This window comes from Chelonia mydas, chromosome 2 (assembly GCF_015237465.2).
Source record: "Chelonia mydas isolate rCheMyd1 chromosome 2, rCheMyd1.pri.v2, whole genome shotgun sequence".
Taxonomy (NCBI): domain Eukaryota; kingdom Metazoa; phylum Chordata; order Testudines; family Cheloniidae; genus Chelonia; species Chelonia mydas.
In genome coordinates this window covers 6800363-6826933 of record NC_057850.1, presented here as the reverse complement: position 1 = coordinate 6826933, position 26571 = coordinate 6800363, and the positions used below count along the sequence as shown (strand labels likewise).

The 26571-nt window shown below is 46.3% G+C and overlaps 1 protein-coding gene across 12 annotated transcripts in view; it reads left to right on the top strand.

The window, feature by feature from the left end:
- Positions 1-26571, top strand: part of ADGRB1 (adhesion G protein-coupled receptor B1) — a 366154-nt gene that overhangs the window by 153777 nt on the left and 185806 nt on the right. For all 12 annotated transcript variants that reach the window (XM_043539002.1, XM_043539007.1, XM_043539005.1 and 9 more), the window contains exons 3-4: positions 10328-10486; positions 24101-24208. In XM_043539002.1, the coding sequence (XP_043394937.1) occupies positions 10328-10486; positions 24101-24208 (267 nt within the window). The remainder of the gene's footprint in view (positions 1-10327; positions 10487-24100; positions 24209-26571) is intronic.

Here is a 26571-nt window from a genome sequence, read left to right as displayed (position 1 = left end):
ATCTGTCACAGACTTTCTGTGTGACTGTAGGCAAGTCACTTAGCCTCTTCAGGTGTGTCTACATTGCAGATGGGGACAAGCTTCCCAGCCTGGGTAGACTGACTTGAGCTAGCAAGCTAAAAAGAGCAGGGTGGATGCTGCAGCTTGGCTCTCAGGAGTCAGGTGGCCTTGAAAGCCCCATCCACACTTGTGTTTTTAGCACTCTAGCTTGAGCCCTGCTAGCATGACTCTGTCTGCCTGGGCTGGGACACTTGCTCCCAGCTGCTATGTAGACATACATGCTGTGTCTCATTTCCCCATCTGTACAATGGCAATATTAGCATTGCCCTTTACAGGGGTATTGTCAGGATAAAGACATTAAAGATTATGAGGCAGTCAGATACCACGGTGATGGCAGTCAGATAAGTACCTAAGAGAGAACTAACAAAATTGCAATTAACAGGTGCTCTACAAGGACCGAGTATTATATAATTATATTTTGCACATCTAAGAGTTTATCTTATCCAACGATCCGACAGTGCTTGAAATAGGAAGATAAGAATTACTGCTCCTGTTTTGTAGGTGGGGAAAGTGAAGCACCAAAGCATAGAGTTGGTTGAAAATGACAATGATATTTTGGTAACATTTTTGTCCTTTTATTTCGGCCCAAATTTTGATTTAAAATACTGTTGGAGTTTTAGATTTGGGAAGGTTTTGACCGGCTCAAGTTACGTGGCTATATTTTAATGTATGTCTTTAGTTATCTCCATAAATAATTTGAAGAAGCAAGGTATTATAGAAACCCACATCTTATGCACTGAAGTCAAGGGTGGGAAGACTCACTGGATCGTCTAGTCCTTCCCTTGTAGCGAATGATGGATTTTTCTTTTCAGCTGTGTCCTTTGATGCTTTGTCTGCTCTACTTTGAAATAACTTAAGCAATGAGGCTTCTACCACTTTCCTAAGGAGACTATTCCACAGTCTTATCTGATCTCACATTCCAGATTAATGTTCCTTTTCTCATTTTCCCCCATTATTCCTACCACCTCATAAATAGGCTTGAAGGATTAGATTTGTATCGGTAAATGTCAGTAAAAGTCAATTTCACTGTATGCACAGAAACCCACAAAAATATTTCCATAGATAATCAAAATTTATAGATAGGCAAAGTAAGAAAAGTACTGCTTGAGAACGTATTAGGTTTGATTTAAGGACATTTATTTTGTATATCTTGCCATGTGATGTTGAAATTTTGTGTTTTAATGCCTATAAAGCTTTAACTTTTTAAATCTCAATATCTACTGTCATAAAATAATGATTGTCTGAGCCTCCCCCCCCAGCGCCTGACCCCCCCCCCCATAATTTCTCACAACTGACAACTGTGAAAATGTAAATAGAAAACAATTGGAAAAAATGTTTACAAACCACAATTCTGTGCGACTGTGAACATTTAAATAGATAAAAATTGGGGAAAAAACCCCACTTAAAATAAAGAACATAAGAATGGCCATACTGGATCAGACCAAAGGTCCATCCAGCCCAGTATCCTGTCTACTGACTGTGGCCAATGCCAGGTGCCCCAGAGGGAGTGAACCTAACAGGTAATGATCAGTGATCTCTCTCCTGCCATCCATCTCCACCCTCTGACAAACAGAGGCTAGGGACACCATTCCTTACTCATCCTGGCTAATAGCCATTAATGGACTTAGCCTTCATGAATTTATCCAGTTCTCTTTTAACCCCTGTTATAGTCCTAAACATCGATATTATCCATAGAAATTATTTAAAAAATCAAGTTCTGCCAAACCTACTCATAAATAATCCCTCTTCTTCCCTGCTGCTTCAGTTGCATGGATTCAGTGTCCCATGAAATAAACATGGCTTTATACTTGGTCTGAGTTTCCTTGAAAGCAAAGCTCTATGGCCCCAATTCAGCAGCCTGGCCCTATTAAGTGATTTGCAGAGTAGAGATGACCGTAAGCATGGTTTTAAATGTTTCATTGAATTGGACCCTGTTGGCCTTATATAAAGTTGATGGAATCAACATTTGCTCAGCAGCTTTGAAAGTCAGGCAATTTATTCAGGTACCTAAATGTGGATTTTGGCACCCACGTCTGAATATTGGCTTTGACCTCTTTGTGTCACCATTATCCCATATGTAAAACAGGGTAATAACGATAATACAGTCACAAGTCGTCGACCACCGAAGAGTTTACGGTTATCACTTATCAGATGCAGTGGCCAGTGGGAACTTCGCAGTGACAGCAGAGATAGATCTCATACCTCCTGCTCAGAAAAACACCTAACACTCGACCTGAAGGAGAATCTCCATTAGCAGTGCAGGACTGACAACAACACTGTTCAACAGTGGAGATTCTATCCAGTAGAAGTCAGTAGTGACAGACATATACGAGCTAGTTCCTTACAACACTCACTTGATTTGCAGGGGAAGCTTACGTTGTGTAAAACATTCATGTTCATAAAGTGCTTTGAGATCCTCAGAATGAAGATGCAAACTATTATTATTTAGCACCAAGTGGCACCGCTTGGATGGCCGTGAGTTGAAAAGACATGGACTATTTTATGTCAACTCCTCGCCATTCCTGTTAGAAAGCATGCATTAAAAGCCTGTCTTGGCATGCTCCGTTAGGCAGTTCCATAAATACCTCCAGCGGAAGAAATCTGTTGAATGTTAATAATAATAAAAAGGCATGCTATTCAGAGGAAATGCTGACATAAAACGATCCCCAAGTGGTTTTCATGACAATGCCCTTGCTAGTCACCCAGTTCAGAGTGCTGACCTTCAAACCAATGGAGGCCAATTAAACGAGGTAATGGTTTTCTCCTTCATTGTCATTGTCTTCTGTGGCTTTGTTCTAAAGGGCATTCAGGAGCCAAGCTCACAAAAGGGGAAGTAATAATAATAATAATAATAATAATAGTAAAACAAACAAACAAAAATAAATCAACTCACATCCCAAGGTTTTGATCTGCCGGTCGAGTCAGTTCATTATTTCAACCTCTAGGCTTCTGTCTAATAGACAGCAGCCATTCATCTGAAAGCAGCCGCAGAGCAATGGGTGGTGGTAGGGAACAAAAAAAAAGAAAAAAAGGTTTAGTTTTCCTAATTTAGAGCCAACCGGGCATGATTAACATTAATGCAAGCTATGTGCCGCCTCTGACCTCTGCTTAAATATTCAGGAATCACAAAGGGCTTTGGGAGAGAGGGAGTAATGAGGGCAATTAGTGGGAAATGAGTTGTGAGAGAGAGACATTACAGACTGAGGTCCGAGGGGGGACAGGGGAAAGGTTGGCTGGAAGGAAACATTAGCGAGGAGATGTCCGCAGCATTTCATGTGTGTCTGGGATGAACGCCAGAGTTCAGAGCCAGATGTAAACTTTCCCAAGGGTCCCAATGTTCAACACTTTAATAGGGCTAGAAGGTGGGTGAGGTAACATCTTTTACTGGACCAACTTCTGTTCCTGTTGTTCAGATCCTGAAGAAGAGCTCCGTGCAGCTCGAAAGCTTGTCTCTTTCCCCAACAAAAGTTGGTCCAATCAAAGGTATCGCTTGTCTCGCTAATATCCTGGGACCGACATGGCTACAGCAACCCAGCAACCGATTTTCCCGGAAGGGAGGTGATTGGTTAGTGAGACCGTTTCTAGATACTGTGTCCAGTTCTGGTGTCCACACGTCAGAAAGGGTGTTGACAAATTGGAAAGGGTTCAGAAAAGAGCTACAAGCATGGGTCAAGGTCTGGGAAACATGCCTGACGTTGAGAGACTGAAAAAGCTCAATCCAGTTAGTTCATCCAACAGTGTCCGGAATGATGACTTGCTTCAGCACCCGCCCAGACTCCAGGCAGCCCGGGAGCACAGCTGAGCCATAGCAGGGCCGCCTGACTGTCCTCCCCGCCTGGCTGGCCGAGGACGTCAGCAAATCTGCTCGTAAACCCAACGGCAGCAATTGATCTCTGGCTGCTCTGTGCGTATGCCCCCGGCTGCCATCCTGCCTTGTTCCCAGCCTTGGTCTTACCCTGTCCCCGTCCCCATCCGCTCCAGCTCTACTTCCCTGTGTTTTTCCTGACTTTGGCCCTCACCCCTGGCTTCAATCCTGACTCTGACCCATTGGCTCCAGAATCCGAATCCTGCTCCGACACTAGGCCTGACCACCCATGTCCTGGTTTGTGACAAAGGGAAGGTTAAGTGGGGACTTGATCATGGTCTAGAAGTAGCTACATGGGAAAGAGATTTCTGACATTAGATGGCTCTTTATTCTAGCAGCAAAACAGCATAACATCGAATGGTTGGAGGTGGAAACGAAACAAATTCAGATTAGGAATAAGATGCACATTGTTAATAGTGAGGGTAATTAACCACTGGAACGGAATACCTAGGGATGTGGTGGTGGATTCTCCATCACGCGGGTTTTTCAAATCAAGGCTAGACGTCTTTCTAAAAGATCTGCTCTAGCTCAAACAGAAGTTATGGGCTTGATGCTGGGATTACTGAGAGATGTTCTGTGGCCTATGGGATGCAGGAGCTCAGGCTGGATGATCGTGATGGTCTCCTCTGGCCTTGAAGTCTATGAACCTAGTAAGGAAGGATGGTGTTGTGGTTCAGGGATTGGCTTAACCTCATACCTCCCATGTGACTCGGGCAAGTCACTTCATCTGTCCGGTGCCTCAGGTTCTGTGTAGAATGGCGACAGTAGCACTTCCCTATCTCCAAGGGGTGTTGTGAAGATAAAAGCTATTAATGATTGTGAGGTGCTCTGGTACTCTGGTGATGAGGGCCACATGGGTACCTAGGTAGATAATGTACAGATCTCTAAGCACTGCGTGACTGTACGTGGTCACTGCACCTTTAAAACATGAAACACATTGGGATGCCCAGTTCAGAAGAGACCTGTCAACTGGAAGTAGCTGCAGCTGGTGCTGGTGGGAATCTGAATGCCCAAATGAAGTGGGGCTGGATGTGGCTTGTAAACAAAGACTGTCTCACTGTGTTGACTGGATTGTTTTGGTTTCTTTAATGCCTTGCTGTTGTTGTCTGTATCCAATTAAAATAATTGTCATTAAATTAAAAGGCACGATTGACTGATTAGATTTTGGGAGATGTAACAGCTGCCAGCTGTGAAGTTTATCTCTGGATCTTGATGTGAATTGCCTCAAAAGTTCAAGCAGTGACCTGATGTCTTATTTCCGTTCACCGGCATCTTCACACAGGGGGAAACTGCCATGCATGGCGTTGTGAGTTCAGTATAACTATCCCAAAGACCTCTACAGTTTAATGACAGAGTTCCAGGAGGAAGTAGGCCCGCCTAGCACTAAAACCAATTGAGTGTCATAAATTGAGCTGGGTGAATTTTTTTCAGTGAATAATTTATTCACTGAAAAATGCAGTTTCAGGTCAACCAAATGGTTCACAAATTCGGATCGAATTAGGTGAATAGTTTTGGCTGAAAAAGATGTGGGGGGGGGGGGGGCAAAATTCCAAAAAAGAACTCCCCCCAAATGGGCGAAAAAAATCCCCCAAATGAAACAAAATGTTTTGTTCAACTTGAAACTATTTTTTTCCCGATTTTTTGTTTCAGCCGCTGACCCCCCAAAAATGAATTTGCCTAGCTCTAATCATAAGTGATCCTCATAACAGCTGGTTTTAAATAGAATGAGGAGGATCCAAATGCTCTTTACAGAGTGATTAAAGGCCAATAGTGGGTTGTATTCACAAGATCATTCAGAATGTTCCTGTTGCCAGCTGTTTCACGTTTTGTAGTATGTAGCCTCGTGAAATGTACGTGCTGGATCGGGATCATTCTGTCGGAGAAAACCAGAGCCATTTCTGAGCAAAACTGTGCGTGTGATGACTGCCATTTCTGAGTTATGAATGCAGGGTTGAACTGGGGACCTCCAGAGCTAAAAGCATGAGCTGCCATGACTTGGATTGAAGGACTAAGGGCCAGGTTTTTAAAGGCATTTAGGTGCCTATAGAAGCAGACAGGCCTCCTAGTGAGATTTGCAAAGGCGCCTAAACAGTTAGTCACCTAACCCCCATCAAAGTCAATACCTTTGAAAATCTGACCCTAAATCTCCTCAAATCAGCCATAACAGACTCCTTTTCTCTGTGGATTGAGGACAGAGGGCCACGCATGACCCACACTGATCAGTGGGTTACATTTGCACTGGGAGAACTGGTGAAATGGGGTTCAGTGGGAAAAAGGGATCATCTGCATGGAGTCCCATTGACTTCAAGGGGATTCTGCATGGCCAAAAGGGTCTGGCCATGTGGATCACTTTGCAGCCCTGGGTGCTAATTTTAGACCTATTGCTATGCGTGGAGAGTGAGAAGGTTTACAACAGTAAGATCATATGGCAAATCAGTTTAGGCATGTGCATATCTTGGTGGAGATGGTATAAATACTTAGATATTTAGGAACTTCCTTCACCTCTCCTGGTTGGAGCCCAGAAGTGCAAAGGAAGCTGGGAAATACAGGATGGGGGTGGAGTGCAATACAAGTTATCCATTTTTTTTTCACCCCTGAAAAAGAGGCTTGCTTCCTGTTGTAAGGTTGAGAACACGGCAGTTCTTATTTTATCTGAACCAGTTCAGCCGTTTTAGCGGTGCACAAAGGGTTAAGAAACCAGGTGTCTGAAAGAAGACGCTAGTTAGAAGGAATCTCATTCCCACGGCCAGATACTGGGGAGATTCTATTAATTAATTAGAGTAAGCAGGAGCATTGAAGCCAGACTCACTTTATAGTTTTTATGGTTTTTAATGCTACCATAATGGATTGCATCGTAAAATGCAGGCCTGTTTCAATAACCCGTCGTGAAGGAGGGGGCCCTTTGATTGGCAATCGGTTTGGATGACAGAAGTGTATTTTGTTTAGCACACTGATATGAAATTACCTTTTGATGCATTTGAGCAATTATGCATTTTGCTTAACAGTGAATCGAAAAGTGTCTCAGATGAATTAATCACTGACCTAACAATGGCTGCATGGTGCCTGCCTTTGCCGCTCCCCCCCCTACTTCAACTCAACAAGGGGAGGGGAAAAAATCCTTCTGATAGTGTGTGCAAAGACTTTATTAGCCCTTGTCTGGTTAAATGTGTCTGGTTACAGATATCCTATTGATCAGCTTGAGCAAGACATCAGGGTACCTGCCAGTCTATCACTAGCCTTTGACATGCTGGAAACACAATCCGTCTCCCATGAGGAAACGGAAGAGACAAGCCTTCCCATTAACGCACAGCATTAAGAATGACACTGGCAGGGAAAGTGACTTTCAAGGGAAAGAAAATCTCCTTGAAGGTCAAATGCAAGCAATCTGCTATGGGCCAGTAACAACCTACCCATCCCACTGCTGAGACTATTACAAACCGTCTGACAGACAGGGTCATTATCCTGGAGTTACATCCTATAGGTTCTTATGCCGCACTCATCACCATAGTGCCTGAGCACCTTCCAGCAGTGCATTAAGCAATGAGGCCAACATCTGCCATGTGCTTGTTCTCTGCTAGTATTATTTGCCATGATTGCAGCAATTCAGAGCACAGGTGACCCGGGGGGTCATATTTATGGAGGCGTAGCAAAACAGTGATTATGTGTTGTTATAATGCCTGATTTGAAGCCCATTGAACCCAAGTGAAAGATTCCCATAGATTTCAATCAGGCCCAGAGTGAAAGAATTCCTGGTAAAAATCTAAACACAGTTGTTTAACACGCTGATGCAGAAAAACTGGAGGGGGGTCGGAGAGAGCATCTAAAAAATATTGCTCTTATTCAGCTGGGGAGCAGCTTGGGGCAGGGATGATCTGTTTTATGCTTTGTACTGCTCTAGGCATGCTGCGAGAACATGGGAAATGACGGCCCGAGGGCTGGAAGGCATGACTTATTAGGAAAGAAGAATGAAATATGCGTCTCGTGTGTGATAGTTAAAGAGGGACATGATAATCCCCGTGAAGGAGATGGGGGGGGTGGTTATTTGGCGTAGAAGGAGACTGGGATGAAATTAAAAAAGAAAAGAAAATGTTCCCTGAATATCAGTAACAGTGAGAGATGTCAGCCTGCAGAATAGTCTCTCAAAGGAGGCGAATGAACCCCTTCCCTGAAGACTTAAAGCTAGTCTGGATAAAGCACAGGAAAATAGGAACTGGGATCCATAAACCCTAGGTGCAATTCCTAGCTCTGCCACAGACTCACTGTATGATGTTGAGTCAGTCACTTAACCTCCCTGTGCAGCATTTTCCCAGTTGTAAAACAGGGTAATAATAATATTCCCTTTCTCTCCCTCTTTGCCTGCTGTCTTGTCCGTCTAGAATGTAAGCTTCTCAGCTCAGGCACTGTCTGACTGTGTCCGGTACTGCACCGAGAATAACGCAGCCCTGATCTCGGTTGGGAGCTGTCGGAGCTATTGCAATGTAAATTACAACAGTACAGGGAAGAATCCTGCAGTGGCTTGTGGGACAATGGGCTGGATGAATCACAGGCTCAGTTGCTTCTCTGGTTTCTGTAGTTCCGTGAAAGAATTAAAAACAATTTTTCCTCTATTTGATTTTTTTTTTTAAAAATCTAAATTAAGCAAATGAGCTCATTATCTTTTGTTTGTGCCTGAGTGCCACCCGGTCGCTATGCTTTTTCCCCAGCTGACGCCAACCCGACCTGTGCCAGCTTCAGATAACTAGAGAGAGAGAGCAGCAGAATAGACAAACACATGGAAACAGACACCGATTTAATGAAGGTCGACCCCTGTTTTAGCTGTGTGTTCAGGAGAACAATGGGGGATGAGAAAACCGCTCAGAGGGGGGCCCACAACTGTTAGTGGTATCCAGGTTTGAAACAGCAAGCACAGATGCCCTGTCTCTGACTTGTTAAATACACCAAATAGGAAGCAAACTGATTACCAGGGGAGGCAGGAGATTCTCCATCCCTTGAAGTGTCTAAATCGGGCCTGGATGTCTTTCCAAACAGAAACTCCAGTTCAGCCACAAGTTGCTGGGATTGATGCAGAGATTAGTGAGTTCAGTTATCTGGGCTGTGTTATGCAGCAGGTCAGAGCAGACGATCATAAGGGTCCCTTCCGGCTTTTAAAATCTGTGACTGTAACACAGACGGCATTGATTCTTGGGCAGCCTAATGGTGAGGCTAATGCTGGAGTGGGTCATGAAGCCTGAACTGCCCGTGTGCCCCTAGAAGGAATAACCCCACAGTGATGAGTTTTACATCCGTTGGCATGGGAGAAGGAACATTGTCATGGGCTGCAGTATTCTGTGGATAAGTGGAGCACTTCTGACTCCAGCACTAAGCATGCTTCCAAGGGAGAGTCAAACAGCTCCCTCGATCACCTCCAAATGGGTCATGCTCGGGTTGAAAACACTCCTTATTTACTGGCTTTCCATTGGATTGTAAAACCCTGCTGGGGGCCAGTCATTACCCCAGCCCCTTTCTCTCTAAATACAGGTTTCAGAGTAGCGGCCGTGTTAGTCTGTATTTGCTAAAAGAAAAGGAGGACTTGTGGCACCTTAGAGACTAACAAATTTATTTGAGCATAAGCTTTCGTGAGCTACAGCTCACTTCATTGGATGCATCCGATGAAGTGAGCTGTAGCTCACGAAAGCTTATGCTCAAATAAATTTGTTAGTCTCTAAGGTGCCACAAGTCCTCCTTTTCTTTTCTCTCTAAAGTGAATGTGGGTACAGAAGTGTTTGCATGTCCCGCTGCAGTGACTGGGAGGGAACATTTCTGATGGGTTTCAGAGAGAATGGCACCTCGAATACAACAGAGTTGGTGAACGAGGGTGGTGGGCAAATGTGTTTCCGTGTGTGTGTGAGAGAGAGAGAGAGAGAGAGCAGCGCTGCCTCCTGCTGGAGGGAATCGGGGCTCTGTGTGTGTGTGGAAAAAGAGATGAAGCCCTTGATGCAGGGTCCATGTGTGTCAAACCCCATGGGCAGATTTTGGATAATCCATCCCAGGTGGTGCAATGGAAAGAATTGCTCCTGAGGATTCTCTGCATGGGGCAAGGTTCACAGTGATGCTTTCGCGGTGTCCAGAAAGGGGAGATGCACTCCATCAGGAGGGGGAGCTCTCATCATGACCCAAATCAAGGAAGTGGGGGAGCTTTTTGGCAATGGAACTGCAGCCCTCCACCCCACCCCTGTACTATACTCCCTCCCTGCGCCCTACGTCAGTTCTAATCCCGCTTTATTGGAAAGCTCAGCAGTGGATGCTACTTGGTGGCCTTTAGGGTCTGCTGTAGAATTTCCTACGTCTCCTCCTTGCCTACTGCTTCTTCCCCACCACCCAAAAATGCTGACACTGATGGTGCTTTTTCTGGGTTTTGCTTAGGTGGCTGGAACCCTTGGTCCGCTTGGGGAGACTGTACTCGAGACTGTGGGGGTGGTCTCCAAACACGCACCCGAACCTGCCAGCCCATTCCCGAGGAAGGCCTTATCTGCGAAGGAGTACTGGAGGAAGGAAGACTGTGCAATAGAAAAGCATGCAATAGTAAGTGGGGCATGTTCCAATGCACGGGGGCGAGCCATCCGGTCTCATAATCATAGTCTGTCGCAGTCAGTAATGAAGGTGTTTCAGACACAGGGTGAAATTGTTCAAAGACTGCATCTGACTAACAGTGCATGCTAACGTGCCAAGGAAATGTGATGCCGGGGTGTGCAAAATGCACATGTTCATAGCCCTGCCATTGCCTACGCAACCATCTTTCACATAACTTGCCTTTCTGTGACTCAGTTTCCCCATCTGTAAAAGTTCCTCCTCCTTTGTAAAGCACTTTGAGAATTTACAGATAAGAAATGCCCAGCAATACTGATAAACAGAGCAAAACCTGGTTTCTAGACTAGTGGATAGACAGGGCAGGAATTTCAGAAAGGCAGATCTCTGTAGGGACTAGAATCCTCTCTGTACACACTGTCCCTTAGGGTCTGTCTACATGAACACAAAGCCCGGGCTTTGACTCAAGTTGGAGCCGAAGGCCCCTTTCCGTCCACATACAAATCAGTCTGACTCAAGTCAGCAAGCTTGCAGGACCGGGGTCCTAGGATCCTGCTAGGGGGGCAGGTCAGAGCCCGAGTTCTGCTGTGACTGAGGTCTAAACCCTGTCATTTTGCAATGTGGACACAGCCAAGCTGCAGGTCTGCAGGTCAGAAGGTCTGCATTGTGCAGGATGGACATGTCAGCATGGCTATGAGACCTGGGTTCGGCAATTGTAAGCCCTGGTTTGCAATGCAACGTGGATGCTCAAGCATGGAGCCCAGGACCCACAGACCCATATTTACAGTGCAGTGTAGACATATTAGTGTTGCCACTTTCTCTAGATCAGGGGTGGGCAAACTATGGCCCGAGGGCCGCATCCGGCCCTCCAGATGTTTTAATCCTGCCCTCGAGCTCCTGCCAGGAAGCAGGGTCAGGGGCTTGCCCTGCTCCAGCCGGGGAGTGGGGTCAGGGGCTTGGCCCGCTCCATGCGGCTCCCAGAAGCAGTGGCATGTTCCCCCTCTGGCTCCTACACGTAGGGGCAGCCAGGGGGCTCCGCATGCTGCCCCCTGCCCCAAGAACGGCCCCCACAGCTCCTATTGTCCGGGAACCACAGCCAATGGGAGTTGCATGGGTGGCGTCTATGGACAGGGCACCGCGCAGACCCACCTGGCTGTACCTCCGCGTAGGAGTCGGAGAGGGGACATGCCGCTGCTTCTGGGGGGACATGCCGCTGCTTCTGGGAGCTGCTTGAGGTAAACACCTCCCAGAGCCTTCACCCCGACCCCCTTCCATGCCCCAACCCCATTCCCCATCCTTGATCCCCCTCCCACCCTCCAAACCCCTTGGTCCTAGCCTGGAGCTCCCTCCTGCACCCTCAACCCCTCATCCCCAGCCCCACCCCAGAGCCCGCACCCCCAGTCTGTGCCCTTACCCCCCTGCACCCCAACCCCCTGCCCCAGCCTGGAGCCCCCTCCCACACCCTGAACTCCTCATTTTCGCCCCCCCGCCCCCAGAACCCACACCCTCACCCGGAACCCTGACCCTCTCCCGCACCCAAACCCCCAATTTTGTGAGCATTCATGGCCTACCATACAATTTCCATACCCAGATGTGGCTCTTGGGCCAAAAAGTTTGCCCACCCCTGCTCTAGATGATTTAGGACAATCTGCCAGTGCCAGTCAGCAGAGGGATGTTAATGATTCAAGCCTGTGTCTTCAGGCACCTTCATTTCAAATGCTTCTTTTGCATTAGCCAAGTAGGAAAAAAAAAAAGAAATCCGAGTCTGGCTAATGTGAGCGGGTTCTGATTATAATTATTCCCTTCTTTTTTGTTTCAAATTTGGAAAGAAGTATGTTTGATTAGGTCCTCTGATGAGGCAGATAACCAGGGAAAGTTCAACTGTTTTCAAAGGCAGGGAAGTGGACTAGCTGACATAGGCGAAGTTAAAATAGAGGGATGTGAATGGATTTCTCTAATAAGGGCTAAAATGATTTCATGCATTTTTTACCACTTCCATAAAGTTAAATCATGTTGCAATTAGGCTTTTTTTTTTTAAAGAAACTTTTTCAGTATATTAAACTTCATCTTCTCCGGTTCCTTCAGTGGATTTGTCATTGAGGCTCTGTCTAAACTCGAGAAGTTTGGTTCATGTTTCCCACGATTGCTAGTAACTTTGGAAGCACTCGTGTGCATGGGTGGCTGGCATTTACAGCTTAATATTGTCCCTTTGGTTGCGTTCTCTGAAGGAATTGAACCTGGGACCTCGGGATCTAAAAGTACAAGGCTGCTTGAGCTAAAGGACTATTTTAGCTCAAGGCCAGTAGCAGACTCTCTTGAACATCCAAAGGTATGTCTATTCTGCAGTCAGAGGTTGGACTGCAACAAGTACAGACATATCTGAGCGAGCTTTGATCTAGATAACTCGAGCAGCAATCGTCGAGCCTCATGGGCTCACTGTTCAGGTACAGACCTAGGACTGCTGTCCACATTACCATGATTTCATTGCTAGCTACATCAAAGCTAGTTCAGGTGTGTCTACACGTGTGGCACTCACACCTCTGACTGCAGTGTAGACATGTGCTGTATGTAATCTAGCCTGGGTGGATTTGATTTAAATCAAATCGCTAGTCAGGAAGTCTCAATTTAATCATGGATTTCTACATAAAAGTGCACTCTGGAATATGCTGCTCAAACAGTTTCACTTTTGTTCCTACTGCCTGTTCCTCCCTTCTCACATTTTCTCCAGACTTCTTCCCCTTGTCCAGATCTATTCCGCCCCCAACAATCTTCTGTTCGTTGAACTTTTTTAAACTTTTCACTTTTAGAGAGAGGTAAGGGATTGACTCTGTTCACCCAAATTTGCAGGGGAACAATAGAGTTGATGTCTGTTATTTCTCACCTCTATATATTATTTATTTATTTAAAAACAGTTTTGCTGTTAACAAGCATGTTATCTCTGGAGACACAAATCCACGGTTTGAGAACTGCAAAATTAAGAACCTCTGATGGTATCTTCTAGACTGAGCACTGAGTCCCATTGGGTAGATAGACAGATTAACCTAAATAACCTATACAGAAGCCCCTGGAACCCCATAAGTTTGGGTCCCTAATCCATGAACTATTGGAACTCATTTACAAATTTTTTCTTAAACATTACATGAATATATTGTCTCATCCTATAGAATTAGAATTTATAATCCCTATTCCACGATGAGATATTTTTGAGCTATAATGTATCTTAATTAAAACTATCTTTAGATAGGTTTTTTCCTCAAAAAGCATTTTATAAAAAAAAATCCGATTTAAATAAAAAAAATCATTGATTTTTATCCACCATGAATCTAGCCCCTAGAGCAGGGTTTTTCAACGTTTTTCTTTCCGAGGCCCCCTCAACATGCTATAAAGACTCCATGGCCCACTTGTGCCACAATAACTGGTTTTCTACATATAAAAACCAGGGATGGCATTAGGGGTAGCAAGCAGGGCAATTGCCTGGGGCCCCACGCCACAGGGGCTCCCATGAAGCTACATTGCTCAGGCTTCGGCTTCAGCCCCCAGTGGCAGGGCTCAGGGCCCTGGGCTTCAGCCCCATGCGGTGGGGTTCAGCTTTCTACCTGGCTGGCCCTGCTTGGTGGCCCCCCTGAAACCTGCTCACAGGCCCCTAGGGGACCCCAAACCCTGGTTGAGAACCACTGCCCTAGAGGACAGGCAAAAATCCACACTGGGTAGGTCTGCACTGCAATAAAAGCATGTTGTGACTGGCCTAGATAAGCTGACTGGGGCTTGTGGGGCTAGGCCTTCGGGGCTATCAAGTTGTAGTGTTGATATTTGAGCTGGGGCTGCAGACCTGTCTCTGAGACCCTCTGATCTCAGAGCCCTGGGCTTCAGCCTGCACCAGAACATCTGTACACGGCAGTTTTGTAGCTCCCCCCAGCTCAAGCCCGGGGAGCCTAAGTCAGCTGATCCCGGCCAGCTGCGGGTCTTTTATTTCATAAGAACATAAGAACAGCCACACTGGGTCAGACCAAACATCCACCAAGCCCAGTATCCTATCTTCTGACATTGGCCAATGGCAGGTGCCCCAAAGGCAATGACCAGACAAGTTATCATCACGTGATCCATGCCCTGTCACCCAATCCCAGCTTCTGGCAAACAGAGGCTAGGGACACCTTTCCTGCCCATCCTGGCTAATAGCCATTGATGGACCTATCTTCTATGAATCTATCTAGCTCCCTTTTGAATCCCTTTATAGTACTCGCCTTCACAACACCCTCTGGCAAGGAGTTCCAGAGGTTGACAGTGCATTGTGTGAAAAAATACTTTCTTGTGTTTGTTTTAAACCGGCTACCTATTAATTTCATTTGGTGGCCCCTTGTTCTTGTATTATGAGAAGGAGTAAATAACACTTCCTCATTTACTTTCTCTATACCACTCATGCTTTTATAGACCTCTATCATATCCCCCCTTACTCACCTCTTTTCCAAGCTGAAAAGTCCCAGTCTTATTAATCTTTCCTCATAGGGAAGGTGTTCTATACCCTAATAATTTTTGTTGCCCTTTTCTGAACCTTTTCCAGTTCCAATATGTCTTTTTTGAGATGGGGCAACCACATCTGCACGCAGTATTCAAAGTGTGAGTGTACCATGGGTTTATATAGAGGCAATACGATATTTTCTGTCTTTATTATCTATCCCTTTTTTGATGATTTCCAACATTCTGTTTGCTTTTTTGACTGCCACTGCACATTGAGTGGATGATTTCAGAGAACTATCCACAATGACTCCAAGATCTTTTTCTTGAGTGGTAACAGCTAATTTAGACCCCATCATTGTATATGTATAGTTAGGATTATGTTTTCCAATCTGTATTACCTTGCATTTGTCAACATTAAATTTCATCTGCCATTTTGTTGCCAAGTCACCCAGTTTTGTGAGATCCTTTTGTAGCACTTCGCAGTCTGCCTGGGACTTAACTATCTTGAGTAGTTTTGTATCATCTGAAAATTTTGTCACCTCACTGTTTACCCCTTTTTCCAGATCGTTTATGAGTATGTTAAATGGGACTGGGCCCAGTACAGATCCCTGGGGAACACCACTATTTACCTCTTTGCATTCTGAAAGCTGACCATTTATTCCTACCCTTTGTTTTCTATCTTTTAACCAGTTACCAATCCATGAGAGAACCTTCCCTCTTATCCCATGACAGCTTATTTTGCTTAAGAGCCTTTGGTGAAGGACCTTGTCAAAGGCTTTCTGAAAATCTAAATACACTATATCCACTGAATCTCCTTTGTCCGCATGCTTGTTGACCCCCTCAGAGAATTCTAGTAGATTGGTGAGGCATGATTTCCCTTTACAAAAACCATGTTGACTATTTCTCAACAAATTATGTTCATCTATGTGTCTGACAATTTTGTTCTTTAGGATAGTTTCAACCAATTTGCCCAGTACTGAAGTGAGGCTTACTGGCTTGTAGTTGCCAGGGTCACCTCTGGAGCCCTCTTTAAAAATTGGCATCACATTAGCTATCCTCCAGTCATTTGGTACAGAAGCTGATTTAAATGATAGGTTTAAATGATGACAGTTAGTAGTTCTGCAATTTCACATTTGAGTTCCTTTGGAACTCTTGGGTGAATCCCATCAGGTCCTGGAGACTTATTACTGTTCAGTTTATCAATTTGTTCCAAAACCTCCTCTAATGACACCTCAGTCTGGGACAGTTCCTCAGATCTGTCACCCAAAAAGAATGGCTCAGGTTTGGGAATCTCCCTCACATCCTCAACAGTGAAGACGGATGCAAAGAATTAATTTAGTTTCTCCGTGCTGGCCTTATCGTTAGACTGCCCGCTGTGGGTACATCTACACAGCAGATGGAAGGTGTGAGTCCCAGCTTGGGCAGATGTACAGATGCTCGAGTCACGGGCACCTAAAAACAGCAGAGTGGCCACGGCAGCTCAGGCTAGCTATGCCTGACCCCTGGGCACATACTCGTGCGGCTAGCCCATGCTGCTCTTGCCACCACACTGCTATTTATAGGCACTAGCCTGAGCAGAGCTATGCGCAGGTACATCTACCCAAGCTGCAAATGATGCCTCCCGGTTGCCATATAGACATCTCCTGTGCTAGCTGGAGCCACATAAGCAGCATATTGAATTAAAGTAGCTTTGAGCATGGTTAAAGAACAAGGAGGCTAAAATGCTGGCAGCCCATTGACACCAGGGCTTGTGCCGCTGCTCATATTGGTGGAGCTTATCCTGTGTTAGCAACTGTGGTTAATGCTTCCCTAGTGAAGACAGGGCCATAGATAGGAGCACTCTGAGTGGGAGAATAAAGAGGAAGGATGATCTTTTGACCAATTTACGGGCCTAGGCATCTGGTCTATTTCTAGCTCCACCACTCACTGTCAGAAGCTAGGTGTGAGCGACAGGGAATGGATCACTTGAAGATTACCTGTTTTGTTCATTCCCTCTGGGGCACCTGGTACTGGCCACTGTCGGTAGACAGGATACTGGGCTAGATGGACCTTGGTCTGACCCAGTAGGGCCATTCTTATGTTCTTACGTTCTTAGTGCATGGTTGTGGGCAACTCACTTTACCCTCCCTGTGACCTATAAGATAGAAATCAGAACAAATACCTTCCCGCGCTGGCTTTTGTGAGGCTCCACTCAGGAGTTGTAAGGCATTTTGGGCTCTTTGGATACACAGTGCTACAGAGTTGTTGCAAAGTCTTGTGATTAAAAGGAAACCCTTTAGCCCCACTCCTACAGCCCCGCATCCTGCCTCAACAGAGGACCTGCTTCCACTGCTTGCAAACGGGGCTCTAAATTCTTTTGCTGGTGAATCTGCCTTGTCTTTCCCGGCTGTCCATTTCCAGTGTATTTTAATTTATTTCTTCAGATCTGTTTCCAAAACTGAATGGTGACCTCCAAAGTGACTTTAACAAATTCTATGTATGCCTCCCCCTTTCGTTTCCTCCTTTTTTTTGCCACACAAAGAAGGCCTGAAAGGATATTTTAAATTCCGTTTGTTTTTGTTTAGGAAATACCAGGAATTGTCAAGTCTGATCTTTCTTGGTTTTGTTGGAGTCCTTCGTAGAGGTCATAAATTCATAAAAGCCAGACGGGACCATTGTAATCATCTAGTCTGGCCTCCTGTATAATAAAGGCTACAGAACTTCCCCAAAACAATTCGTGTTTGAACTAGAACATATCGTTTTTTAAAAAGTAATCCAATTATGTATGACTGTAGGACGTAGGACTGGACTGGAAGGGACCTCAATGGATCATCTAATCCAGTCCCCTGGACTGAGGCAAGACTAACTATTATCTAGACCATCCCTGATAGGTGTTTGTCTAACCTGTTCCTAAAAACTTTCTATCTTATTTTAAAAGTTGCCAGTGATGGAGAATCCACCCCTACTTTGGTAAATTGTTCCGATGGTTCATTACCCTCACTGTTAAAAATGTACACCATATTTGCAGGCTGAATTGGTCCAGCTTCTCTCTGGTCACAGAGATGTATATTGTAAGCTCCCAAACTTCTTGCCAGCACAACACCATTTTAATGATTTATTTCCTTTCCTGACCCCAGACAGCATGCTGGGTGCCGTTTTATTCTTCAAAATGCCATTCTCCGCAAAGCATCACCTCGTACGTATGGTGCATAGGAGGTCACGCTGTGCAGAGGGTGCCATTTTGTAGAGCAAAATGGTGTCCTCCATGCATCGTTATCTTGCACATACTGTGCGTGTAAGGTCATTCTGTGCAGAGCAAAATGGCCTCTTCTGCCCACTACGGATTGTTGTGACCCCATCTGCTGATGGGGTGACCCCATTTGATGTTCTGACCCACACTTTGGGAACAGCTGCCTTGCCAGAAGGAACGCTGACTCCTGTTCCGCAAGTTTTCATTAGGCATTGGCGTTCAATAGAAGTTAATTTAAAAAAAAGAATTTTAAAGAATATGACTGAAAATTCCTTTTCCTTTGAGTTGAAATTAATGAACAGATGCAACCACCAGCAGGTGACCCACCAGGTAACGACAGCCTGTAGACCTTATAGTATAGGTATTTCCATTGGCTTGACCCACTGTCTCTGCCCTCCCATGCATATCTCAAGCAGTAAAGTTTATCGCCTGCTGTTCCTCCCCAATTTCCTGAAGCACACATGGCTAAGTGATGTCCTTGGATGCAAGTGCAGGTGCCCATTGGCCCTAGTGCAAGCCAAGAGCAAACCTTGGTGCCTGGAGATGTCGAGGGATGACTGGACTTGAGGCTGAGCACAGGCTGAAAACAAACCTTCATCTGCTAGCAGCAGCCCTGGTTAGCCAGGATCTTTTTAGCCATTCAGCTCAAAACAGTTAATCTGAAGGACAGTGTTCAATGTTTGTTATTGTTCTCTTTGTTCCTTGCTAGAGGCAAAGAACCCGGTGATATCCTCCCTCCTAACGCAGGCAGGGAGATTTCTGCCATCTGTTGGACTTGGCCCAGAGCTGCTATTTCACAGGGAAAGTGGAGCAAGATAGAAAAGGCTTTGGGGACCAGCAAGCTTGCCCTGCCTCCTTTGGATCGAAGGGGCAACAGCCCTTGTTCTAATGGCCCGGCCCTGCCATGCAGTGCTAAAAGCTCTGATCACTAACAAATTGGCGTGGGGAGTGGCGCTGCTCTTCAGGAGAGGAGGCTGACTCCGGGTGCTGATGGAACTACGACAGCAGAGTGGGAAAATACAGACAGGGTATCTCACATCCTGATGCTAGTGCTGTGGACCCCCAGAATGACCAAAGATGTCAGCAGCCCCCATTTAATCCTGGGGAATGAAACTAACAAGTGAGCCAGCTCAAATGAAGCCATCCAGTCTGGCAGAGGCAGTGTGAAACCATCACTGACATTTAGGAATATGCCGAACAGGCACATACATCTCTGCTCCTAATCTAAAGACAACCAGGGCCAAATGCTGCCCTGGGTTACACCGGTGTAAACCCAGAGCGACTTCACTGATTTCAATGGAATTGCTCTGGATTTACATGGGGGTAACAGAGAATGGGATCTGGCCCTGAAGGTATAACATTTAGCTATGCATATGTTCAATCTGCCATTCGAAAGAGTGCGGCTCATACTCGATTTCTGCCGCCCCCAAATTCCATTAAAAATAGCCCATTTGCTGGAACCACAAAAAGAGATTAAATGTCCTTTGTGTGTGAACGTATCTGTTCCCTGCAGGAAAGTCTGGGACTCAGCAAGCTGGAACAGCATCTTGTCCTGTACGGAGGAGCCGGCTGCTGTTGCCAGCAATACTTTAATTGTATCTCTCCTTCAGAGAGCACTTCAGAAGTTTAGTAACTGGGACTCTCTGATCACACCGGGCAACATTTTCACTGATTTTGGGTGCCCAAATTGAGCTAACTGGGGCCAGCCCCTCAGCTGGCATAAGCAGTCAGAGCTCCATTGACTTAAAGGAATGACGCCCATGCCTGATTTGTAAGAGCTGCTGAAGGGGCCCCTTTCTTAATGGTCTCCCATTACTCCTAGCTCCGCCTCCTTGTAGATAATGCCTCTCCTTCCTTTGTGTTTACACCACTCTGGCGTTTGTAGCCTCTTGTGGTGGCATCCCTCTTTTAGTTGTTTCTTAACCAGCAGAGAGAGCTCTTCTAATCTTTCTTCATAAATCCATCACTCCAGCCCCTTGAATAGTTGTGTTGCTCTTTTCTGAATCCCTCCATTTTTTTCTGGTAACGAGGTGCAGAGAAATGAATGTGGACCCCAGCTGTGGAATGCAGACCTCCAGCTGTGGAATGCACTACTCCAGCTGTGGATGCCCTGGAACCATGTAGAGAAGGACTGTAATAACCTCCTTACTCGGTGTGGCAATGCCTCTTGCATATGCAACCTCTTTTTGCTCATCTCGCATCTTTGCAAACTCCTTTCTCATTTACTGCACACACATCCCTCGGTCTCTTTCAGCACCACCGCTGCTGCTCAGGTCTCTCCTTCCCATTGAATATCTGTGCTGGGGATTATTGCCTTCCCCAGATATCTTTTCCAATGAGAGCCTCATTTGGTTATTTTCTGCCTATGTTTAAAACTTTTCTGGATTCCCTGGTTTCATGTCTGTGTCTTCAGTGCCAGCTCCTCCACTGTTATCCACTGATCCCTGTATTACCCTCCCTCCATTCGCTACATTGCCGAAGGGGCTGCTGAGTTCCATGCACCCGGGTCGCATCTGTGCCCCGTTTCTCTTGTGTCACTCCCCTAACAAAGCTGCTGCATACCGACTTTGGGCTGGGTCCAAATCCCATTGAGAGTTTTTTCATGGACTACACTGGGAGTTGGATCAGTCCCCCTTTCTGCAGGGCGAGAGAGTGTCCCCCCTGAACGACTCAGCACCACAGTGGACTATTTTTGGATGACCATTCAAAGCAATTCCAAAGAAGGCCCAGTGGGAATGTTCGTGCTTCGTGTGAAAGCAGGGCTGGATTCACCCATTTTATACTGGAGTCACCCCCTTGATTTCAATGGAGTGACACTGGTGTAAAAGTGGAGTAAGCCAGTGGTGAATCAGACCCTTAGCGTGCAAAAGGGCTGACATTTTCCACTCGTGGTCCTGATCAGCTGTAATTGGGATGAGATTCGGCAGCTCAGACCTATCGTGTCAGCAGGGGAACAAAAGCAATCACATAACTTAGCTGAGACCAACATGAACCATCAGGAGACTCTAATCAGACAGAACTCAAGACACTCCATGGCAGGTCCTGTCAGGGAACTAATCCCTTAGTGACAGGCAGGGAAAGCAATGGAACAGCACAGAATGTGTCCCTAATGAGACCCCGTCGATAGATTAGTAAATAGACGGCTGTGGAGGGAAAAGTCAGAGACGCCTTTGTCACAAGTAATCATCCCACTCCTATTTCAACTTTGATTCACCCGGCACCAGATCTAGGCCCCACTTAATGCCTGGGTCAGTCCCACGGGCCAGATTCTCAAAAGTGCTCAGCACCCAGTGGCCCCCGTTGTTCTCACTTAGGTAAAATTGGAGGTTAGCTCTTGTGAAAACTGGGTCCCAATTGGGGGTGCTGGGCCTTGTTGAAAATCTGGTTTTAAGAGATTTAATGGTTCTTAGGCCTCATTCTGTCCTACTGACAGGAGTGAATTTCACCTGCATCTTCTGGGGGACTGGGGAAAAAAAAGGCACAGCTGAGATAACCCCCTCCTCCCCCCATTTCTGCACATAGAAAGTCTTACTAATAGAACCTGAGATTAGTGAAATGGACTGAATTTTTAAAAGCCAATTTGCTCTATCTATTTACCGACCCACCCTTCCAAAAGCACCAGTCGCTTTTGAAAGTCATGGCCCTGGGTTTTTACACCACATCCATTGGTGAGCTCCCAACAAATCTGTTTAAAGCTCCATAGCTAAACACAGCTGCTCATCCCTGCTTCTGCTCCCAATTTGAATGAGTTTTGAGTATGGGGGCAGCTTATGGTGGCCAAGGGATGCTGTAGATTCTCATGGTTTTGATCCTTTCAAAACTGTGGACTTAGAGTAGATTAGACTAGACTAGACTGCAGTGGTAAACAAGGGGATGGATGGATAGATTTGGGGGTAGGTATATAGGTAGGGGCCCAAAACCATACCCCACATTGGAACAGCCCTGAGTGTTCCAAGTATTCAAAATATGAACCTGAGGCCAGATCCAGATTTTCCAGTTGACCCTTATCTGGGTATTACCAAACCCCCAGCCCCACACACACTTGAATACTGGGATGTTCAAAATCCAGATATCGATGCTAAAGGCAACCTGAGCTCCTCTTGGATAACAGACAGACGCTGTCCATCCTCCTCCTCATTTATTTTGCTGGCAGTCAGTCTGCAGACTGCCCGTGCTGGAAGGTTAAGAGAAGTCACCGTAAACTTGTTCCAGGGCTCCTTTGCATGGATGCTGTGGGGGAAGGAGACAAGGGGGGGGGATTTCAAACTGGCCTTTAATTAGGCAGCCCATATTGGCCTCCTCCGCAAACCAACCTGCTCTGCACGAAGTCTGGCTCCTGGCAGGGACGCTCTGCATCCTTCTTCCCCCTCCTCTGCTTTTCCTTTTCTGATGGTGTTACAGACTCGCAACAGCACATGCCTGGAAGCTTATTAACCTTTATTAATTTTCCCAGGGTTCCCAGGACCGGATTTGTCACCACTCTCAGCCCTTGGCAGCGCGCTTGCTGTTTTGAAAGGGCGAGAGGCTGTTGTGTCTCCTCAGGCAGAACGACCCTCTGTCCGGGATATTCTGTTTGGAAACAAACCGGTTGCCCAATCTTAGATTGCAAGGGCCAACTTCTGTTCTCCCTTACACCATATAACTCTCATAGAGTCAGTGGAGTTATTTCAGTTTTACCCCAAGGTAACTGAAAGCAGAATTTAGATCCAAGCAAGTCTCTCTTCCATTGTTTGTTCCTCCCTCAGGGCATTTGCATGTAGAAACCACTGTTCTGGGTATGCCACCTGCTGGATGCCACAGAGGGTATGAATCTACTTCAGGTGGCAGCCAGCACGCTCAGGGCTTAACATGGGAAGTTAAGACGAATTAGAAATGAGTTAAGCTACAGTGAACCAAGGCCACTTTCTTCTGAATAAGAGCATCCACTCATGGGTTAAATGCGTTTTAACTAATGCACTTTAAATTAGTTAATTTGGCATAACTTTCCTGCATGTCCCTATGTAGACAAGGCCTGATCCAGAGCCCACTGAACTCAATGGGAGCATTCACTGGTTTCAATGTGCTTTGGATCAGGATTTTTGTGCTTCAGCTGAAGCAGTAGAGACTGGGGCTCTTAGCTCTGGAGCTCCTGGGTTTGATGACCGGATGTCTGGTGGTCTCTACCCTTAGCCAGTCATGTGATGGAGGCTGACAATGTTGTGTCTTCCCCTTCTCTGATCCTGAAGAATCCCCTTCCTTTGCAAATTCCCCTCTGCCCTTCCCATCTCCACAATGCCCTGTAGATAGCTGCAGACCAAAAACAGCTCAGAAAATAACCCAGGCAAGGTGGAGTTTTAGGCTAATAATACTACTATCTAGCTCCTATATAGCACTTTCCATCGTAGAGCTCAAAGTGCCTTACCGAGCGAGGTGAGACTCATTGTCAATGCATCTCAAAGGTCAGCAGAACCCTAATGTGTACAAGGAAAGCCACAGAAACTGGCTTGTCTTAGGAACCTAATATGAAGGTGCCTGCAGTTCGCAAACACTTTTCTAGTGTGCCTAGCATTAAACTGCCCTGTATCTGTTGGTATCTGTTGGTATCTGGTATCTCTGGGGGTTTCCTAGAGAAGGCCGTGGGAGCCCCACCACTTCACTGAAAGCTATTAAGTGAAGTTTAGGGGATGGATGAAACAGGTCCCAGTGCCTCTAAATGCTCAAGCCCCTGGTTCGACGGCAGCCCAGGCCAATGATCTGGCTCAGGAGCGAACACTGAAAGGGGAGGGGTGTGATGTCTGTGAAGCAAATCAGCGGTGCTGGGACTCTGAGATCCATGCTCCCGAACTGGGCTTTGCTGTTGGTTGTTGTTATCTCAAATGTAATTTTGTAGTGAAAGATCTTCCTGCGTGAACCCAGGTTTATTTACGTGACCCATTGCCTTGCCATAGCCAATGGACGCTATAATTCCAGAAGCCAGTCGCTGAGGTCCACAGATAACAGAAAGCGAGAGGATGTTGACGAACTGCAGCAGTATGGATACCCTGCACCTCAAATAGGTAAGCTCCGAACTAAGGCAAAAATCTCCTGTTCCTTTGGTGGGGCTGGGACCTGGATTTCCAGGCAGAGTTGGGGTCAGCATAACCCCATCCCACTGTTTCTAAGGGGTTTGTACTGCCACCCATCACCATAGTATCAGGGCATTGCAGTAAACATGCAATCAACCAAACTCAGTCTGTGTTGCTCACAATCCACTCTTCAGCAGGAGTGATGCCTGCTTCTGAATCACTGGCTAGAGAGCTGACGCTCGGCAATGATTCTGATCAGCAGTGGGTCCATTAAGCCAAAGCTGGCCTGACGGTGACAGAAAGGGGCCCAATGCGCAGCTGATGTACATGCCGGGCATTCCCATTGACCTCAGAGGACAGGCGAGGGTAGGGGTGGGGGAGAGCAGTATATCAGTGTGGGCATTGCCCTTAGGCATTCACTTCTGTGTGGGAAGGCAGGTATGAGCAGGTTAGGTGGCACTGAGATGACAGGTTTTTCCACCCGTATCTTCCAGCAATCAGGAAAGAATACTGGCAACAAGAGATCCCATGCTCTAGGAACACAGGAGTTCACTAGAGCTGACACATGCCTCTTCGCCCCGCCACCGCCTTTTGCCCATGTTGTTGTAGGATTCAGGACTTTTGTATCTCACGCACTGCAGCTCTGGGTTTCACCCAGGTAGCAGGACAGGGACGATCAACGATTCTGCATCCGATTTTGCGTTAGGGCCTGGGTGGTTCTGAGCTCCCTCCATACCTATTGACTTCAGCCTTCAGCATTTTTCAGGTGCTCCCGGCACCACATGGTTGGACGCCACCTGCCCTGTGATTACACCAGCTGCAGGTTAGAAGCATGTCCTGAGGCCTTTACTCTCGCCTTTGCTTTCAAAAGGCTCAAAGAGACACCAAAGCTGTGACCTAGATTGCAGGGAAGGACGGGAGGTTGGAACAACAAAGAGGGGCCAAATCCTCAGCTAGCCTACATCCACTGAAGTCAGTAGAACCTGCCAGTTTACGCCGTCTGAGGATCCAGCCCCATGTCAGTAGGCGGCACCGAGCAAGAGTTTCCAAGGTTCCCATGTGTTGGGGCAGAGTTTGGGGGCAGGGTGTGGTCTGAATTTTCTTGAAAGTAGAAAATGGTGGCTTTGCCTGCTCCGTTTCTCAGCAGCTCTGCACCAGCTGACAACGTGGGGGTGGTGAGTTGTATAGCGATAGAGTAAAGGAACCCGAGCTGCCTGGACAGCCTGCTGGTGAGAGTGTCTTGTGATTAAGGAGCTGGCTATGCATTAGAGAGATGATGGTGAATCTCAGGGTGGAAGCTGAGTTTCTGGACACTCATTCAAAGCGCAAGAAAGAGAATGAGAGACAAAGGGTGAGGCAGAGAGGGAGGGGAATTGTAGTCAGTTGCACCTCACTTCCCTGGCCATTTCTGCAGTCACTTGCTCTGTATGGTCTCAGGTGTTCTACTGCTGGAAAAAGCAGCTCGGTAAGAACCCTTAGCTAATGCAGTGTTGTTGGAACTGTGTTGGGCCCAGGATATTAGAGAGACAAGGTGGGTGAGAGAATATCTTTTATTGGACCAAGTTCTGCTGGTGAGAGAGACGAGCTTTTGAGATACACAGAATGCTTCTCCAGGTCCAGGAAAGGTCCTGAGAGTGTCACAGCTAAATACAGGTTTCAGAGTAACAGTCGTGTTAGTCTGTATTCGCAAAAAGAAAAGGAGTACTTGTGGCACCTTAGAGACTAACCAATTTATTTGAGCATAAGCTTTTGTGAGCTACAGCTCACTTCATCCGATGCATCCGATGAAGTGAGCTGTAGCTCACGAAAGCTTATGCTCAAATAAATTGGTTAGTCTCTAAGGTGCCACAGGTACTCCTTTTCTTCTTACAGCTAAATACAAGATCCAACAGATAGTTTAACATGAGTAGTTAGCACATATTCTAAGGGACCATTCAAGGTGAGATGGCCCATTAACACCCCTGTAGTTATAGGACAAAACAAGGAGTTAGTGGGTTACAGATTTTTGTAATAAGCCATAAATCCAGTGTCTTTATTAAGACCAGGATTTTTAGGATCTTTAGCAAAATTCTGAATTTAAGCTCCCAGGCTCGTCTTTTGAAAGCATTGTGCAGGTTTCCTTAGAGGACCAGGCGTGATAGGTCGGCTACAGAGTGATCACTTCGTGAGAGGTGTTCACCCACAGGTGATACGGTGTTCTTCTCGTTTATCATTTCCCTGTGAAAGTTCATTCGAGAGCGTAGTGTCTGGTTTCACCCACATCACTGTTGTTAGGGCATTCTGTGCACTGAACGAGGTACACCACGTATTGTGATAGGCATGTGTGGGACCCTTGTGTTAAGCATGTGTGGGGA